This window comes from Anomalospiza imberbis, chromosome 2, assembly GCF_031753505.1.
Source record: "Anomalospiza imberbis isolate Cuckoo-Finch-1a 21T00152 chromosome 2, ASM3175350v1, whole genome shotgun sequence".
Classification (NCBI taxonomy): Eukaryota; Metazoa; Chordata; class Aves; order Passeriformes; family Viduidae; genus Anomalospiza; species Anomalospiza imberbis.
Genome location: NC_089682.1, coordinates 64,521,051 through 64,542,670, shown reverse-complemented (window position 1 = coordinate 64,542,670; position 21,620 = coordinate 64,521,051). Strand labels below are relative to the sequence as shown.

Here is a 21,620-nt window from a genome sequence, read left to right as displayed (position 1 = left end):
TTTTTCACACACGTGAATTTCTACTAGGCTTCCATGCCTTAATTTTAATCTGTTGGTATTTATGAAAAGCTCCTTTCTTGTCATGGAATTCTTCAGTATTTCTCAATAAATTGCTTGCTTTCCTGTATGACTGTGCAAGTTTCTCAGTGAAGAAACCTCAGCTTTCTACCTAACCTTGCAGTCTCCATAAACCTATTTGAAAAAATTGTTAAGGAAAGTATTAGTTGCTAGACCATATTATTAGGGGCATCTGTCTGGTTCTACCTCCTCCGTGTAATGCAATAATATCAGCCATTTAAAAAACAATCCAGGATTATAATAAAAAATTTCCATAAATCATACTGTACTTTTTCATTTTTATACAAATAGCCTTAGGTGATACTGCCTTATCTGTTGACAAATATTAAAGGGTGATGACAGCCTTTTTAAAGCATGCATTCATTATGTGCCAAAATACAGAATAACTGCTGGAAAGTAGTGCTAACTAGTTAAAGAAAATTAATTTATGAAGAAAGAAACTACTGGGAATAGACATCAAGAGGAAAGTGAGAATTTAAAAATGGCATTAAAACAAACATCAAATTACCTGAAAATATACTTAATTCTGTGTTTGCAGAGTTGTGTTATAAATTTTTAAATATGGCTTTTAAATTTTTTTTTTATGTCATAAAATGACTTGAATTACTTTGAACTTTTCAAATACTCACTTAGGCTTAAAAATAATCCATCTTTCTGAGTTCCGATAGTTGGCATCAGAACTGACATTACCCTAAGCAGTCAGCACATTTGTTAGAAACCACAGGAAGAGCTTGTGGTTTTAAACAACTTTTACAAATAGCTCTATATAAATAAAACAATTTATATAGCCTGTATTCTCCAAACACATATATCATTAACTCCAAAATACTCTAATTGATTTATTTATCATCATTCTTAGATTTTGATGTATATACAGTACCTATGCCCAGGGGAATAGACAGCTTGTGACAAAGAGCATTTCAATGACAACACTGGTGTCTATTTATCTATGAGAAAGAAATGGAATAATATTAAGGCATTCTGTCAAATTCTGAAAGATTGTAAGAACTTACTGGGATTTTATTAATCTTTTATTTCTTCTGTGATGTGTCTCAAAGGGGAGCTTAGCTGCTTGATATGAAGAAAATTAAATAAGAGCATCAAGAAATCCTTCAATGGATTCTGAATAAAATGAATACCTCATTTGTTCAGATGTCCTTGACAATCATTCATTTCATATAATTCAATTTCTCTTCAAGCTAGGTTATAAAACACCTTAAAATTTTAAGGAGATAAAAAGTTTTAGCAGGATATAAAAAATATGCCTCATTACACTAACTGCCTTTTAATGCATTACAGACTTTGAGGAAATATTTGATAATTATTTACAAATATTAAACAGCTTTGTTAAATTGTATCCTCACAGGCTTGGTTGCTGATTGGGAGCAGTAAATTATCTTCATAAAAACTTCTGAAAGTCTTTTCAAATTTAGGAAATAGAAACCTAAGGAATATAAACATTTGGTGTTTCAGTGCATAAGACAGTTATTTTAAGTTCACACATTTTTATTCCAGTTTTTCTTACTTTTTTAATCCTTCTTATTCTTTGGAAAATATGTTAGCTTTGATATTATTACTGTACAGTAGCAAATTATGTAATTCATCATTTTAGGTGTGTGCAGGTACTGCATATTCGTTAGCTATCGTGGAATTTCCAGAGTTAAAAAAAAAAAAAAAAAAAAAAAAAAAAGCCACCCAACAAACCTGGACAATTTCAGGCATCAGAGGATACTTTCTACTATGTTCCATTAGAGAAAATTAGCTTAACCTCCAGACATTGGTGTGTCTTACCAGACATATTCTCATGTAACTGACTTTCAGATTTTTTCCATGCCTTTGTAGTCTGTGAACCAGTGAACTGAATTTTGTCCGTCCTCATTCTATTGATTAATTCAGTGTGATTAGTAGTCTCACAAAATGATAGAATATATAGTTATCGAGGTATTAAGGATGTTCATTTCTAATTTTCCATGATGAAATATGATCTGCATATGCTTTTTGAGGTTAAACTGTGAGATATGCTGCTTGAACATCACTAGGTTATCTAAAGATGTCTTTATCGGCATGAAGGAAAATTTGGAAGAAATCATAGCAAATTCCCAAATAATAGAAATAAAGCAATAAAAATGCCCAGTGTAGCATAATAAGGTAATAAATAAAGATAGAACAAAGTTTGCAGTTTCACAGACTTTGCTGTACCCATCCCTGAAGAATGATGACAGTTATTAATTAACTGATACCTAGATTTTTTTAAAAATTGCTAAAAGATGAACTCTAATGGTTTTGACCTGTCATTCTTTGTCTTTCTTTGTTTTTTATTTTTAAATTTGGTTTTTTCCCAACTTTTATTAGTAGTTTTGTCTTCTAATGGGGTTATTCATATGGAGCTGAATTCTAGAAGATAAAAAAGTGCACCTGAATTTTAATAGGGGTTAAAAATGTATATTCAGCTGTGACTTAATTATGCTAGGTTTTCTGGATTTTCCAGTCTTGTAGACTTCTTGTTTCATGTGGGTTATATTGTAAGGTTTTACAGTAACATTTTGTATTTGAATTGTGTCCATAAAAACTGTACAGAAACTGTAGGAGCTCTTCTTATTCAGTACCCCAGGGCAGGAATCAAACCTAAAGTAACCCTCCTTTGATATTTTTTTTCAAGCAGAGACAAACTGTCTGGGCAAAATCAAGTTTGTCCTTTAGTGGTATACAAAGATTGATAACACTGACAAAGACGTGAATGTATGCAAGGTTTGCTCCAGGGGAAGGTTGATAAAATGGCAATGTCCCCGGACAGTCATTACCTGGTAGTAAATATGTTTCTCCTCTAAAACTGTAGTGACGTATTTTAATGATGGGTCACTCTAAAAAATGAAAATATAACTCTTCCTACAATCTCTGTTTTATATGCTGGAAGTATATCCTGCATGGGTTACAGGTATTTTGTACTTTTTATCTCTTTTGTTCTGCTCTTGTGCTGAGGTCCTCCTGCAATGTTGTCAAAATAATAGGATGAAAATCAGGATAAAGAAATGTCAGTGTAGTCTTATTTTAATAATAAAAAAAAAAAAAAAAGGAGGACATACATATAATAGTATCAGGGAAGATAGCTGGTTTTGCTCGAGGTTTTCTTATTCCCAAAATATTAACATTTTTTTTAATTTAAAAAGTCTGTTCCAGTTAGCAGCAATGGTTCTTACCTATAGGCAAGAAAATCTATAGGTAGGCAGAGAATTTTATAGAGGTCTCCTATACAATAAACCTTTTACAGAGTGTTTTATAGGGATTTTAGAATAGTTGAAGAACACTCTCAAACCGCACAAAACATATCAAATACACTATTTGTAAAATATTTAATCTAAAAAAGTAGAAAGACAAAATAACTTGGGATGGTCTTTTGACAATGTAAAATTGCCGAACCCAGGGGGCTATGGGGCTATTACAGGAGGAAAACAGGAAAAGGTTGTGAGAAGATTATGTCCCAGGATTCATTGTAGAGCAAGAACTCTTTCATTGCAAAAGTTTGCATTTAATTTAGTCTGCTTTTGAGTTCAGTTAAGGTACCTTCCTTAAAGGATTTTTAATTGCTAAGTCTTCCCATTTGTTTATAGAAACACTATCCGCCAGAGATGCAGTGGTTGCTTTTTAAAATTAGCTAAAATAGCTGAAGATTCTAGCCATGTAGCATCTTGCACATCTTCTGCACTTATGTTTTCTTGTATCACTTCTTCACCTCATGATTTTTGAAATTTGCACAAAGAGTTAACGGATCCATATACAGAATATACAAAGCCCAAAATTACTGAACTTAAAAAAAATGTTCCTCTAAATTTCTCAGGATTTGGAATAGTGTATTGAACCATAATTATTAAGATTTCAGGCAGAAGTATGTTGGTAATATTTTAATTCTTGGTGACTAAATTCAAATTTGTGCAAATTGATAACGAAAGTAACCTTTACAACTGTAAATAGTTTCAGAGTATGAAGAATGGTTCTGAATGTTATGTATCTTAGTGTCTCAGGATCTTAGATAGAAATTCACCAGTGACTACTGCTTTGCAATCATAGGGTATGGCATAATATTCAAATTGAAATTACCTATCAGTTTGGAATTCTTTTCAGAGTGGCAAAATAATTTGATTATGAACAGCAGGAGTTCTACTTGAAGCTAAAACTGCAGCAAGTAGGTAACAGGATGATTTGTTTCTCTTGGGTCTAAAACAATGGGTATTTCAATACTTGTTGCTGATGACAGAGAAATTTTAGTTTGGTCTTTCTTATTGAGGAAATAATACGTTCTTTGTTTTGCATGGTTATATAAGCAGACTCAATTGAAAAAAAAAATCTTATTTGGGAAGCTTTTCCCAGTTTATTATATACAATGAATATTAGAGCAACACTATTACATGCAGTAGTGTTCTAATTGATCGGAACAGAGGGAAATGCACTCTCTGGGCATCACAATAGTTTTGACACTTCTGGCACCTAGTTGGAAAGGGAATATTTTATTTTTATTCTGTGAAACAACTTTACAGGTTGCAAGGAAAAAAAAAATAAGCTTAAGGTCATATTTGAAGTACAATTATGTCATTTCCTATAGGACAAATGAGATTCCCAGAGAACTTTCATCAGGAAGATAATTACAAACCCCATAAAAATTAGATCTTTCTCCTAATCACTTAGATTAAATAAGATATCCCAGATTTCTGAATATCTTTTGTGAGCCTGTCCTGGATGAATATCAGGCAATTGGAAAGGGGAAACAATAAACATTGGCCAGTGATGACTAAAAGAAATCTGCCATATATTTCTTGTGCCAAGTTCAATGTAATCTCACTCCCTGTAAAAACAAAATGGAACAAAATCCCCAATGATTTTCTTTTTGTTGACCTAGGCCTGCCAAGAAAGGCCTATGTAATGACTTCTTTTTGTTTCTTGATGTGTATGGCTGCTCAGAAAAATTATCTACATACCTAGTCAGTGAATATGTTCAGGTTTTCATGATTAGATACAACTGCATATGCACAAATCTTCATATTGGAATGTTGTATACAAGCCATTCAAATGTCCTCACGCATCTCTGAATGTCCAAAGCATGAAGTTTGGTTTCATCCAATACCAGACGTGCTGGATTTAGAAGGAGAGCTTATATGCCATTTTACAAATATGTGGGAAACTGATGAAGTCTAGACTATTACTCACTAAAGACTTTTCTACACAGAAAAAGACTGCATACTTAGTCATAGTCTGCTCAACATCTTCAAACACAGGTGAACAGAAATCTCTGCAGCCCAATCTGTATACTAGAAATTTTGGTCTCTCATTTGAAGAACTAAATAATACACCAATATTTCCCTCATTGCTTATTCTGAGACTATCTCATTGCTTTTGTGTTTTTAGGGTTTGGACTCAGTTTGCTTTATTTCATTCATAAAACACCTCTTTTCAATTGAAAATTAAGTGCTTTTGGTTGTTTTTGATGCTTAAGAGAGGGAGAAAGCTCATTTGTATGTATGAAATATATACATTTAAGAGTTATAAATAATAATATATTTCAAGATTGTAATACTATTTCTAGAAAGAGCTTTCCAGACAGAGTTCAAAGTTCAGTGTAACTGATAAACTAGTTAAATCAAGTATGAATAAAATATGGATTATATAGTGGTGAGAGTAAAGTTATATTTAAACTTAAAACACTTTTTTTCTGCTAAATGTGACTTCCTTTCACATTTATTCCTCTATAATTAGGAATACATGAACATCTTATCCCTCAGTTTTAAACTAGAGTTTATTCCCTTCTTGAGCTGTATTCATTATGATATTTTTTCCAGACACTGAATTACCAATTTTTCTTTCATATTAGGATATATTCCAGTAAAGACCTCTTTCCATCCAGTGATATGCAATAGGATTTGCTCTCTAACATATGAAAACACTGTTCGCACTTTGGTATTAATTCAGTTTAGTGCTTAGTTCAGTGCATTGCAGAATGCAATTTCACATGAGCATTTTCAGGGCTTCTCAAATGATAGATTTTCAAAACCTGGCTGGGAGACATTTAAGTGGAAGGAATGCTGTGGACTGTTACCGTAAAACAACCATTCCACAGTAAATTTCAAGGGACTTACAGCAGGCTCCGGTCCTTCCGTTTAGAATAAAATTAATAGCCAGTGAGTCAATAAATTCTTCCCAGTTCAGTTAAAATCTCTGCTGAAGACTGGATACAATGGTGGGTATCATCATTATACTTGAATTAATTCAGTTTGTGCTGTCAATTTACTGTCATTGTAAATGTGTGTATTCAAGGCTCTCCCAAACAAATTTCTGGAGACATTTAACAGTACAGGTCTTCAGGGAAAGTGCTAAATATTCATTTGCCACAAAAGGACCCACACCTTAGACAACCTTAGCTTTCATCACAGGCTATAGATAGAAGAAGAAATTATACATGAACATTCTGCAAGCAATTTCTTAGGCAAAATTTTCTTGGGTTTAGATACATATTCACACAACAGATCATCATTACAATGTGGTAGGATACTCAACTTTTGATCTTTAAAATTATTTTAAAAATTCTTAGGCAGCAGGATGAGTTTATCACTCCTCAAGAGTTTTCCCAGAAATTGAGAGGAAAATGCAAACTAGTAAGAATACCAAATGAATTTGTCTTTATAGCTTTTTCCAGGATATAAGAAAACCATGTTAACATTCCTGCACCATCTGATTAAGATCGGAGACTTCTTCATGCAAACCTCTCAGACGAGCATTCTTAGACACAGAGTTGGGAGGGTTTTATCATTTGTAAACAAAATAATGGCAAATATCAACCCATGCCTAATCTTTCTCCTGGGTACAGGAAATATTGCCTTTCATTTTCTCCTAAGCATTCTGATGATGTTTAGCCAGGAATCTTAGAATATTTTCTATCTACTGTCTTAAATGTTTATCAGCCATTTATTCAAGCAGTGCCTGTAACCTGTTCCATTCAAAATTACACCCCAAAGAAAGTTAAAGAGCTATTACTGAAAGAGTATGTAATAAACACAAATCACTTTCACTGAAAGGATTTAAGGAGCCTTCATGTTTTGGGACATGCAAGAGGGTAGTTAATATCTGGAAGACTAATGAAAGAAGAATTAGCCTCTACACAGCTGAATAAGAGGATAGTTTCTCAGAAATCAGATTATTTTTGGCATCATGAAGGAAAAAATTCTTATTGTATGGATACTGCGGTTTTTCCACACTTTTCATCTGAGGTTGTATGTCATGGATTAGCAGGCTAAATGAAGAGGTAGAGCAGTCCTTTGCAAAGCAATAATGTCTGATATGCTGTCTGTAGCTCTTTCTCTTGTTCTTAGCTGAAAAGACTGAAAATCAGAAACTGATCTTTTTTCTTTATTCCATTCTCCATTTCCATTGGCCCTAGTGGATAATGTAAAGAATTTTAGCTGCAGTAATATCTGTAAATGTCTGAAATTTTATTACATCTATTCCTGTGATATGTGCCTCAAAATCAATATTTATCACATTGTTATCTCTTTTTATTCATAGAAAAATGAAATGCAGACATTATAGCTTAGAGCTCATAAGACATTGAGTAGCAGAGTGTAGAACTCAAGTCAGAGATTTACAGTAAATTCGGAGGAAAAAACTTGTTAAATTAAATCCCTTATTAAAAGCAAACCTGATTTTCTGAATACTTTTTTTCCTGTACTGGGTTAGAGAATAATTACTTTGTGATAACTGCATCATTGTAAAAAAATCTGAAGGAGAGATCTCTTCTATAAATACTGAGGTCCCTTTCTGGTTGGGTGACTAACAAGACATTGATTATAACAAGGTTAAACTGTGCTTTGTCCTGTGATATGCTCAATACTTTAAATCGGTGTCTTCTTTGGTAATCAGAGGCAGAACAAAAGGATTATTAGTTTTTAAATCTCCCCCAGCCAAGAAGACCCTGCCTGAAAGGGCAGAAACCCAAACAAAAAATTTAAGGTGGAATGACATATTTCAGAATGAAGGCCAGGGATAAGATTTATTTAAACAAACAGTACATTTGCCTTTTAAACCCATTTCTAATCCCAGACCAGATTTCAAGATACGGTAAACTAGGTTTATTTTGAAGAAGCATGTTTCATATCAATCATAAATTCAGTACTTTTATACCCAGATCTAAACACAGGTAAACAAAGCTGGGGAAGTAGGGAGTCTAGCGCACTATGTAATTAGCCTAAAAAATAGTGAACAATAGGGGTCAGGCCTTGAAAGGTAAAGGATTCTCAGAAAGGATATATTTTCATGGGAAGGCAGAGCACAGCAACATTAAGAACAGCATCCCACTGCTCTGTAGTGCCCAAACCACGTGAGCTCTGTGATTTGTTAGCCACTTGAAAATCGTATATTATGTTTTTATTCTCTGCTGATCAATTTTATTTATTGTTGCATGGCATGTTTGATAACTAGATATAAAAAATGACTGGGAGGATTTTTTATAGCCCCAGCCAAACCTCTGTAGGAGAGTCATGTATACAAGTTTGAGAGAGATTGATTCCAGTGCACGTAGCTCAAAACCTCAATATTTCTTAAAAGTTCAGGTTCCTTTTAGCATCTAACACAAATGAACAAAAATCTTCATGAAAATGCAGGTGATGATTGTTTTGCCATCACTGACGCATGGTGACCAAAACAGAACCTAAAGAGCCTAGAGGCACTAGAGCCATAGCAGAGCAATTATAGTGTAATATGGGAATGTAAGGCCCTAACAATTCCCTTAATATCTATGCAACTGTAATGGCCTTCATGGTCTCAAAGATCATAAATAATAAGGATGAAAAATATCCCTCTGCAATAATAGACTTTTGTTTCCTAATTTTCATAGGGACACCAAGAAATTGTTCAGTAATTTTTATACATTTCCTGCCAGTTGCTGCAGGCATGTTGCTTGCTAGGGTAGCAATAACCCAGAACAGGACATGGTGGAAAGCATCAGTCAATCAGCATTTCATTAAGAGTATGAAATGATGGCAGGACATGCAAAGAGCATTCAGTATGTGTACAGATTGCACTTACCAAAGGGACTTAATGTAAGTTAAAACCATAAGATTTGAAAGACAATATTTTCCCTCAGATGGGTACAGATGAACTGGAATATTTTAAAGGCAAGAATAATTTAATCCTATTTTAAGTTCTATTTTTATTCAGGGCTAAAAAAACAAATGTTAAATACTATGTAACAACTCAAAACAATTTGTTTCCAGAACAAAGCCTTACGCAAAAGCAAAATCACCCTGTTTTTAATTTCATTGAAGCACAAAACCTTTCAGTGATTGTGAACAATCAGCAGATGTCAGAGATTTAAACAAAACACCATAGGAATTTAAGGCTCCATCATAAAACCTAAATGAACTATTTTCAGCAGTATTCACTACAAGGGAACATAGGAGATTCCTCTAACAGGACTTATGTTCTTGTAATTGAAGTTTATATAGAAGAAATCTTAGAGGAAATATTGACACTACAAATAATAACAAATTCCCAAGGCCCAACTTCTGTATGGAAGGAAGCGGGATGTACTATTTTCCTTTACTAAGCCTTAGGACTATAAAGAAGGTAGGTAGAAAAGGTGGGTTTTTTTTTTTTTTTTTTTCAAAAAAAAAGGACTCCTAAGAACATCTGAGGAATGACAGACCATTAGATCTGTCACTTTGGTATCAGGTGTGTTGAAAGAAAAGACATTAAAAGGTATGATCATTAGGATTGTATTCAGCACATTCACACATACAGTTGTCTTACCACACAGTCATATACCAACAGCACAGCTTTTAACCAAAGAAATTGTCCTTCAGTCTGTGTACAGCATTCCTAAAGAGTCTGAGAGATTATGAATAGAAATGGCAAAGCTGCTTGTGTTTCATGTAGTTCTTTACAGGGTCACCCATCAAAGGTTTTTGAGGAAACGAAATTCTTAGAGGGGCTGAAGTACAGCCCCATTTTCAATTAAAAATAGATTAGAAAAAAAAAATCCACCTATTGTATGAGTACCTAAACAGTTTGGAGAACTGAAAGATTGTCAGTGAAGACTTATCTGGGACTTCACTATTCAACACATAAACAAAACATCTGGAAACAAAATTAACAGAGAAGCAGAGAAGATTGTTGATGTAGAAATATTCAGATTTTTTTTAAGTTAAAACTAACCCTGAAGAACTGCAAAAGGATATTGTGATAATAGAAATAGAGTAGATAGGCAATAAATAATATCACCATTGAAAAATTTATATAATATCTAAATCTGAAAATGTAATACCTTTATTAGATATTATCAGTAAAGACATTAGGGTGCCACAGCGTATGAACATCAGCTCAAGTACAAAATAGCAAATATAACTGAATTTTGTGCAACAAACAAAAAATTCCAAGGAAATAAATAGTATGATTGAAAGATCTACATTTTCATGATTGCTGTGCTGTTCTCATCTTCACATCTTAAAGTGAGAGAATGTAATTTGAAGCAGTGCCACATGGGCACTAGGAATGTTTATTAAAGATTCTTTTTGAGGAAGGATTAACTCCCTGGAGTTATTCAGTCAGTTAAAGACATGTTTGAAAGGAGATATGATAGATATCCTGTAAAATCATCTTATTGGTTAGCTGAGATAAATCAGAAACTGGTATTCATAGTCACAAAAAAATATTCAGAAAAAAGTAAACAAAGTTACAAGGAGTGTAACAAAATTATAGATTTATTGACATCTTACAATCCAGCGGGAACAAATTTTTGACATAATATATGAGCAATCACTTCAGTCTAGGCTAAGGAAAATTTTAGTTGACTATCATTTTTTGATGGCCTGGCTTTATTTTAATACCCAGGACAAACATGTTTTTGGGTTTTTTTCCCTATTTAAAAAAGAGGGTTCATAAAGCAATGTCAAAACACTGATTTAGTCATGTCTTGGAAGGAATGGGTCAGTATTGCTAGCACACATAATACTTGCAGGATAATTTTTTTTTTTACAAAGAAATTTGCTATGTATGGAATTATTTATAAAATTACATTATTTGAAATAAAAGCATTTTATGCTTTCTTTTTCTGTCCTTTGATTCACTTAAGAGACACATTTAGATTTTCTAATTAGTCTTAAGCCCCTTATGAAACATTCAAATTTATGTATGTTCAGACTTCCTCCCAGAACCAGTCTTCTTCAGGGCCCTGAGTGATGGTGGGAAAATGGGAGCACAGCCCCACTAGAAACACCTGAGCTCCATAAGGAACATTTGAAGGCTAGGAATATATGTTTTACAGTTTCAGTCTTATGTATTGTTTTTTGCTCTAGCAGATTGTGGGTTGTTTTTTCATCTATCTCTGCCAACTATTATTCTCTCAGCTGTAAATCTTGTACTCCTCTACTTCCATGTTTCCTCTTATGCTCCTTTCTTTTCTTTCTCACATAAGAGATCTCTTTTCTCTTCTTTCTCACATAAGAGATCTCTTTTCTCTCCTGCCTTTTCATCTCTTGTTCCTATTTGCTTGCTTTAGAGTTTTTTGGAGAATCTTGGTGGATTTTTATAGATTGAGACTTGTCTTTACTAGACTTCTCTTACTTTTTCAATAAGTCAGATTTTATTCAGTTTTCCTCATTTAAAAATTGGAAAAATTCTTACTTTGCTAAATACAGCCTTTTCTTCCCAAGTATTTCCTACCCCCGTAGCCCAAATTCCATCGAACCAAACACAGCAGTTAGAGTCATATTCTTCTCATTCCATGCTAGTTATGATATTTCCTCCAAGTGGCATCAAATACAAATTTCTCACTTCACCTTATAAAACATATCTACATTTCCTTACTGATTTCTCATTTCCTAAGGTCTTGTCATTCTCCAAAACTGTCAATCTCTCTACAGCAAATCTGAGATAACTTTTATTGATTTCCATTTTTATATTTTCCCATTCCTGAATGTTTCCCCATTTCCTAAGATGCTATTTTACAGTACTTAAAGTGTTGTCCTGAACAGAAATCTACTTCCAAATTGAAAGTCTCACTGAAAATGACATAACTGAATTTTGCATGTCTACATATCTGTGTTTGTGTACACAAATGCTCCTACAAAATTTGAGGGTTTTTTCCTGAGCTTAGAAGGTCCTCAGTCAAACACAGCACGATATGTTGATTTATTTGTCTAATTGTCAATGTGCTGGTAAACAAAGATTTGGTCTATGAAAATCCTTACTCTTCTATTGATTGCCCACTTTAATCTTCAAAAATTTAAATATTAACACAAATTTGAAAAAATTGAATCCTTTTTTAGAGCTCAATGTTGTGCTGCTGGTAAACTCAAGAGTATATTTTAGCATATATACTGGACCTGGGCACAGCATATCAGATCAAGTGAGCTGTCTCCATCAATTACCAGATTTACAGACAGGCAGATTCAAAAAGCAGGCCACGGATCTTTTGTGATAATGGAAAACTGATGATATTTCATATTTTAAACATTCATTATTTTCCAGGTGTGATGGGGGAATATGAACCAAAAATTGAAGTCCATTTTCCTTACATAGTTACAGCTGCAAGGGGAACTACTGTTAAGATGGAGTGTTTTGCACTTGGAAAGTAAGTAAAGATTCTTTCATAATTAAATATCATTGTTTATTAAGATGAGACATGTCTGGTTTGTGGTTTCATTGTTTTGCTGGATTTTATTTTTACAGACAGTCCTTACTGCACTCTCAAAATAACCAATTGATGAAGTAGCTAATTAGGAACTCCCTGCCCAGCCATTTCTGTGGTCAGGAATTCAGTCAAGTTAACAGTGTCTCTGTCAGAATGAAAAGTACCAATCTCCTAAACAAAAAGCAGAAAGGTTTTTTAATTGAAAGTTTTACAAGACTCACATCCATTTATTCACAGGGATACTATAAACCAGTAAATTAGAGTTTGTCCTGTAAAAATTTTATATTTGGGAAATAAACAACATTAGCAGAGTGTTCTCCCCTCCCCCATATTCATAATTTATACACAAAGCTAAGAGCACAATGTCTCGATCATATCCTAACACACTTTGTGGCAGCGCCCACTCTATAGTTTCTACCTGACCTAATAGCACTATGGTGTTTGCTATTCATGTCAAGGGGTTTTTAGATGTTTGTAGATAAAAGAGTTCAGGGAGAGAAAGGTATGAGAAACTGAAACTAAAATTACTTCTATACAGTATTCAGATTACAGAATACAGGATGAAATTGATAACATTTCAGTTTTGTAGTGGTAGTTACTATTAATTGCTCAAGTTACTATTATGATTTTTCCCAAGAATAAGGATGGCAATGTTAGTATACAGGCAGACAGAACTAAGAGTAATTTCTAGTGATTCAGAGATATTCTTTCTTCTTCACATATATGCTGCTAAAAACAGATGTTCCTTCAGTGATGTTTCTCTAAAGACATATAAAAAATTATATCAGGTAGGGTTCTTTCCAAAATACCTCATCAAATTCTGTGTGGTGTGTTGAATAAAAATCTCACTCTATTGAATTCTTTTCAGTTCCTTTCCATAATCATATTCTTTTGGACCTCTTCCACCTAGTCTCCAAAGTTATGCTTCTAAATTTCATATATTCTGCTTGCTATTATAGTTCATGGCTTATCAAAAAGCATACAAGTTTCTTACAGCATGGCCTTGATTGAAAAAGAAGGGAAGGATTTTTCTTTGTAACTTCTTTGGAGGAATTTCACAAAAGAGTTAGTCTGAGAAATCCCATATTTTACATACCAATTCTTCTTATTTACCTAAGGAGGAACAAAACATAGGAGGTTAGGAGTTTTAAGACAATAGTCTGGTTTCCTGAGGAACATTCCTCCAGCTTGTTCAGCAGTTCTCATTTTTCAGAGTGACTTTTCAAAACCTGTCTCTTATACCTGAGAGGGCTTTTTAAGAGTTCTATGTGTCACTGGTCACAGGATTTTTTCTGTTCAAATTTTTCTCTTAACAGTTCCTAATTACTGACTGGATGATATATGTCTGAAACTTACTCCCTCTTGCTGTTTTTTTCATGTGTAACTAATACCGAGATGCTCTCTGTGCGCAGGTCAACAGAAATTAAACACAAATAATTAAAGAGAAATTCTGACAATGTTTTTCAGTTGTATCTATTTAAAATCAGTGAAGTTGATGAAGAAACAGGACATAGCCAAACCAGTCCAAACAAAAGCTGGGAGACCATAGCCCACATGGAGGGAGCCATTAGCGACAGCAGCTTTTGCAAATTTAGTCCCAACATAAATGTAAACAGTAGTTTAGAAAATAAATATGAGACAAGAATTTTTGTAGGGTAGAACACAAGTCTTATGTTTTATGTAGTAAAGATAAGGAAAGAGGTACGTGACAGAGGACAAGTGAGCAATAAATGGAGAGATTCCCTGAGATGCTGAAATAAATGAGGAAAAGGGCTGCTCTGTAGAGGCTGATGGCTCCAGGCTCTCTCCTGCCAGAAACACTGCCAAGTCAATAGTTGGCAACGAGGCCCTTTTAGACTCTAGGCTATGGTTGAAGAAGCAACCAACATATTACTTCTTATTTTCCTCATTTTTCTGGAATTAAATTGTAGTTGCTGACAGATTACAAGTCAACTTTCCAGTGAAAAGGAGGTATGACACACATTGTCCTCTGCAACCATCATTGAAAGGCAAGAAACAGACCTACTGATACCTTCCACCTTCAGCACCGTGAGATTTAGTAAACTGTCGCAAAAAGATTCAATCACTATTCAAAGAGGAAGGTGAAGTTGACAGGAAGGGCTTCAATTAGGTTATTTCCAATTTTTTACTTGGTGTTAATCTTAAATAAACAAAAAAATCAAGACCACCTGAATGATGAAGGAATTTAAGGTTACCTAATAAGACCCCATTTGCTGCTATAGTAATGGGCAGCTATTTTTACTATGCAGATTCCTTATCTTCTTTTCCCAGCCATTAATGCACAATCAAATCAGCTGAGCTGAAATTGCTTTCAACTTGATGCGGTAATAATTACGTGAATGACATTTCAGGCACTATTTGAAACCTGAAGGCTGAGGTGAGAAGAAGAAATGCATCAAATTTCCTACTCATTTTCATAATTTTCTTTTTTTGTCCCCATTTCTTGTTCCTAATGCCCTGTAGGAGTTGCTTGTTACATTGCCATGGGTCCCATTTACTAAACTGAATCAACAACTACTTTTTTCCATTTTTATTTAGTACTTTGAAACTTGGTATTTTGATATATTTTTGTAAATAACACTGGGTTTATTACAGTCTTAAAACCAATATGCTGCTGGTTTTTTAATGCTTTAATTTAGCTGTCTGAAACACTCTGCTCTTTCCACTGTAATTGTGAGAATGACAAACATTTCAGTGAGATTTCCTGAAGCAGACATTTGGCAAATATTCCAGAAAGAGCCTAGTCTTTAGTTACTCATTAATGATTTATTAATAATGTTTATTTAGCACTGTCAGTCACTATAGCTGAAAGAATTAAATAACTTGAAGCTCTGAAGCTTTTGTCTTCAACCTAAAGTCAAATATCTTAATTACTTGACAGAGGAAAATTTTCTGAGAAGAATTTTATTCTGACCCAAGCATATGTAGCTGATTTAGTTACAAGTGAAAATATTGTGTTACTGATGCCATTTACAAATAGACATTTTAGCTGCTAAAGAATTCAAAGTAATGCAGGAGTGAAATATCTCAAGATCATCTAATTTGCACAAGATAACAATTCTTATCGTAAGCATCAGTCATTGTCTAAGAAATCACTGCATAAATCAGTGATTTACTGCTGAGGTTTAACAAGACATGAAAAACAGAGGAACTAAATAAAATTTACTGCATATATATATCAGAGTGTGCATTTTGCAATTAGTGACCTTTTTTGCTGGTTATGTATGCTGGCCTGAGGCTTCTTTTATAGACATATTCACTGCCACATCTACACAACAACTTATGTTTCATTTACATCTATTTTTCATATATGTACCTATATATAGCATGCAGATATGTTTTCTGCCACCCATTTAATTATGTAATTTCTATTAGAAATACTTGATTTTTTTTGTTCCCTAGCAAAACAGGGGGTCATATGCCTTAAAAAACATGCTAAAAAAACCACTGGCAATAACAAGGTATTAACATCGTCTATTTATTTTTAACTTTTCACAATAACAGAAATACTTCTTTTTAATTTGCAAAATTGCTACATTCTGATTAGTATTTACATAAAATGTTGTTAAAATAAATAATTGAAAATAAAAAGAAGAAATCTGAATGGAAGAATTCAAAATATCTGAATTAATAAAAATAATTCTAAAAACCGATATATTAATGTTTGCTTTTGAGTAAAACAGTTTTCACTGCTTGTGTCTTCTATTATTTAAAAAGACAAGTTAATTTTTTTTTGTAAAACTAATAAATGAGCTAATGGATAATGAGGTTTTTGTTTGTAGTCCAGACAATCCTGATTTTTTTTATGTCAATTTCAGTGTCAGACCTTAGAATTCTTATGTAAATCAGGAAGACAGATCACGACCTTGCTCTTCAGAAAAGTTCTGGTGAAGAAGATGTAATTTTCCTAGCTGACACTTGCACAAATTACAGCATTCCTAGCTTTTCCTGCTCCAGAAATGCAACTTTTCAGACACTGCCTTTTGTGACACCAGGCTGCCATTTTAATTTTCTCTCAGATGCTTTTGAGAGACTGACTGACTTTGCTTTCAGGAGCATCTAGAGGTAACTGGTCCATTCTTCAATTTGTTTTTTCATGTACTTTATTCAAGGAAATAATTTTGGTGCCTTCGTTTTGCTGCCCACAAAAAGAGATGAAATTAATGCTGTTGATATGCAAAAGGACTCTAAATTCCATCGTCACTATATGACACATTCATTAATGAAGCACTTTGGTGACAGCCAGCCAAGTATTTTTCAGCTCTTCCTGACTTTGGAGAACACTTATGTCACAAGCAATTTTAACACTATTATTTTAAATACAGGACTTAAAGGCCGGTATAGATGGAAATATACTGGTTTTTTTTAAAGCCTCAAAATGCACAAGTTTTCATAGTTTGAGAAATGGTACAGAACTGTTTTGTCCAAGTTGACAAGAAAAGCTGTAAGTTCCTGCCCTCTTCAATGAGCCCAGACCCTTGGCCACAGGAGAAAGCAAGAAGAGTGCAAGTGTCAGAAACATCTTTCTTTTTTTTCCCTTTATTATTCTTTCTGGCATATAACCCTAAGCTGTCTTCTTGCTTCTATATAAATAATTCTACTCTTACTCTTTTACACAGATTTTTAAAATTTAAACTGTCTATTATGCACACACCCTACCTGACCCTCACACTTCAATCTTTTCTTTAGTGCATTTTTGTTTGTGCACCAGACTTCTATTTTGTTTTCCATATAAAAGTCACATTTCATTGGTTTTCTAGCTCTAGTCAGAAAAAAAAAATAGTATTTGTATTATGATAGCGCCAGCAGCCAATTTTGAGTGAGTAATCATCTTTTATTTCTCATTAAAACAAATTACAAAATCTGGAGTATTGCAGTACTTGTAGATTACCAGAGTTTTCAATCTTTGCTTTTAAAATAAGGTCTGCATAGACTGCCAAAAGGATTGTTTTGCTAAAAACAAAAAAAGTTTTATGCATCCATTAATTTATACTATGGTCATTTTTAAACCACATAGATCAACACAGAGATATTTGAATCAAAAGCATCAATAAACAACAGTGCTAACAGACATTTTTTATTACTTGCTTGTTTTTCTATATTTTTGAGAGATTATTTTATGCTTATGCTATTTCTGTACAATGGTAACATACATGTAATATACAAACATTCTTTTTACCAGACTTTTCTAACTGATCTTTAAGCTTGCATTAGAAAGTCTATTATTTGTTTCATGTCACTATCAATATTTTCATTGCAGACTATATATCTGTTGTGGATGCATCATCCTGAAAGTGGATGAGATGAGGTTGGATGGAGCTCTGAGCAACCTGGTCTAGAGGAAGGTGTCCCTGCCCATGTCAGTGGGGCTGGAAATCAATAATCTTTGTTTCCTTCCAACATTAGACCATTCTATTAATCTGTGTAGAGAGAGCTTATTAAATGTTTTTCAATATGCAGAATTAAAGGCAAAGTGTTTGAATAAATGAGTATAGTGAGTTTAGTACCAAATCAAAGATCAGAGCAACCAAATAAAAATCTTTATGGTCTGGTGAAAAGCATTTGACTATAACTCTAGAGAATGTTTGCATGAACTTTCTGAAGAAGTTATTTTTGCTAGTGTGGTTCATTAAACCATTGACACAGGGTAATGGCTGTGAACCAGGTTTCTAGATATTGCAAAACTTTTTGCAGGTGTAAAAAGGATACGCTTTGCAAGTCTACGTTTACAAGGCTGTTTCAGTGAGGTTGGGCAAATAATGTAATGATGAAGAGAATAAATTCAGAAAAGAGGGTTAAAAGCACTCAGGAATGAATGTTTGGTCAGAGGTTTCATAGTACCAGATTCTTTCTTTTCTTCATCTGCCACATAATTATACGCAATTTTTGGAGGAACAAGAAGTTCACAAACAATAATTTTATAATGAGTTAGGTTGCACACTTCTCTATCTAGCACATGCAGTTATTCATCTGGTCTTTACACACAGGGAAATAGAAGACTCCAGCATTGCACCATTATTTCTAAACTTCAAAGGACTGACTTTAACCCTCTCTGCCATTCAAATCTGTAAAATAAGGCTTTTTACTTCCAGACCACCAGTTAAAACCATCAGCCAAGTCTTCCACATATTTCTCCTTGACTTCTGTCCTCTAGCTGGCTTATCTTGGCAAATCCAGTATTACCTACTGGTCTTTAATATTTCCGAATAGGACTTCCAAGATTCTTCCTCCAGACCTGGCAGGAAGAGACCTTGACTGTCAAGAGAACCAGACAAAATATTCCTGTAACCAGACTCCTTTCCAGTAATCTAGTGTCAAAAAAGGTCTCATGAGGATTTCTTTTCTGGGATCAGTCTTTAATCTAACCTAAGTCTCCTTTTTATCAGCATGAATCCTCATCTTGCTTCAGCCCTGGTGTTGTGCTAAAAAGTAGAGAGCTAATGGGCTGGTGATACTCCAACTTAAAGTTAACCTCTGTTAACTGCACTACACTGAAACCCAGGGGCATTAACATGAGTGGGTATAAACCTGGGAATGGAGAATGTTTCACTGGCATATATATATATATTTTTTTTATATATATATATATATATATGCACACACATGTATGCATACAAAATAAAAAAGGACAACAACATCTGGGATATAAATCAGGCTTTATTGTTTTTAGAGTTAGGTATGACAGTTCTGTTGTCAATGTATTTGGATGTGTCAGCAGATCTGTACTTTTCTCCCTGAAGATAAGCTGTCTTTTCCTTAGACAACTGTATGAAACTTCTTGGGGAGTGAGTGCCTCTTTGCTAAGGATTCTGATAGCTCACAGAATAGGCATTCAGTCTTGGAAGTTGCTTAGTTATCATCTTTTGGAAAATATTAAGCTACTTGTACTTTTCCATGAACACAAAACAGTCCTTTACTCTTCCCACAATAATGGTGGCACACAGAAACACCTTTGATATTAAAGGTAATCTGGAATTTGATAAAGCAAATCATTCTAGATGCTATACATCCAATTCATTGTTGGAACTTGGATTGAAATATTTAGTTGTTTTTCCTACATATAGCAGAATTACTGTGGGAACAAAGCATGCTAGTAAATTAATATTTTCAAGCCTCAAGATAATTCACAGTGTAGAAGTCCACAGGTAGTAAATTGCCTCTACCATCAAAACCAAGGTTTAGTGTGACGTTCTATTTTTCATCTACAGGACACAGAGACATGAGTTGTCTGTTTACTCTTTTTAAAACAGAGAAAACTTGCTATAGGGTATTAATGTGGTTTCATTATTTGCCCAAAATGAAACTTCACAATAGATACAAAAATTGATAAAGAAATACCTGTTTCTAAGTTCCATATGACAAAAAATCATGTTACTCCATGTCCTCTCACACCAATCCTCTCTACTGGAAAAATATTTTGTTAATCCTATCAGATACCAGACCTAGAAGATGTGAAAGCCACTTTTAAACTTTATTGATAAAATTTAAATAATAATTGCAAGAGGGAAATAAACACTCTCTGCAGAACAACATTTGTCAATGTTATTAGTAGGGATGTTCTTTCCCCTCAAGATAAGCTTGTGATGGGAGGAAGGAACCTTTTTAAACACAGACATGACATCTTCAAGTTGAGTTTGTTTATATGACAAAAATAGATCAAGGATTCTCTTTTTTTTTTTCTTTGATAGCACATGTTGTTTGTATTAAATAAATATTTCTAGGTCTTTAATCAATTTCAAGTTCATTTTTAGCTAATGCTGAATAAGTATTTATGTTATAAGGTGCTAGAGCTAGACTGTATTTTGTTCCTGGTTTTCAGGCTGGATTTATTTCTGTCTTATTTTAAGTGGAATTGTTCTTAAATAGGTTTTATGATACTGTTACAAATATTGCAATAATTCATAGCAATGTAATAAAGATTCTTTGATAAATCTCAAGTAGCACTCCCAAGCCTCATTCTACCTCACTCTAAATCTAAAATTTAAATTTGATTGCTTTTACTGTATGGCATAATGGAATTGGGAGAAAAACCTACCAAACTAAGTCCCCATCAGTAGAACATCATTCTTGAAGAAAAAATATTACCAATCCCTTTTTTTTCTCTCTCAGAACCATAAAAGAAAATTTATAAATATAACAAAAATTATGCTCAGTAACTTGCACAACTTTGCAGCTTTGCTGTAGGTTTAAAGATGGAGGAGTTGTTTTTTTTTTTATTTATTATTATTATTATTTTTCCAAACTTACTATCCAGAAGCATGTGTGTAGACTTTGTGTCGGAGTCTGAGAGGATCAGAAGAGAAAAACTTCTAGCATTTCTCAGGAGTATGTCACCAGAGCTACCACTGTTATGTTTCTCTTCAGGATTTGCCACAAAGAAATAAATGTGTATGGTCCTATGGCACAAGTGTCTTAAATGCAGCCCTTCTGGAAATCATCACACTTATTGTCTTCAAATTGTGTCTGATCAGCAGGTTCAGAGCCATCTTGCACTCTTCAGACATGCTAGATTTGTGTTTACATTTGCATCATTATTGATGATATGTCACAATTTTTGGGATTTTTGGACTCATTTTAGCTAGTCTTCCTGATCTTCTGGATCTGCACACATACACTGGTCATATCTGTACAAGAGACAGGACATCCTAGCTCAATGTGCTAGCTAAAGAAAATCTGCCTAATTTGGAAGAGAGAAATGACACAAAAGTTCAGTTAAAAAATAGCTTTAACACAAGGCAAAATTTGGAAGAGAGAAATGACACAAAAGTTCAGTTAAAAAATAGCTTTAACACAAGGCAAATAAACACAGTTCTACTGCAGTACTGTGGCCCTGAAGATCTGCATGAACACC

The 21,620-nt window shown here is 33.7% G+C and overlaps 1 protein-coding gene across 4 annotated transcripts in view; it reads left to right on the top strand.

Annotated features, from left to right (window-relative positions):
- CNTN5 (contactin 5) overlaps window positions 1–21,620 on the top strand; it is a 601,944-nt gene that overhangs the window by 448,220 nt on the left and 132,104 nt on the right. For all 4 annotated transcript variants that reach the window (XM_068181456.1, XM_068181453.1, XM_068181454.1 and 1 more), the window contains exon 8: window positions 12,586–12,688. In XM_068181456.1, coding sequence (XP_068037557.1) covers window positions 12,586–12,688 — 103 coding nt within the window. The remainder of the gene's footprint in view (window positions 1–12,585; window positions 12,689–21,620) is intronic.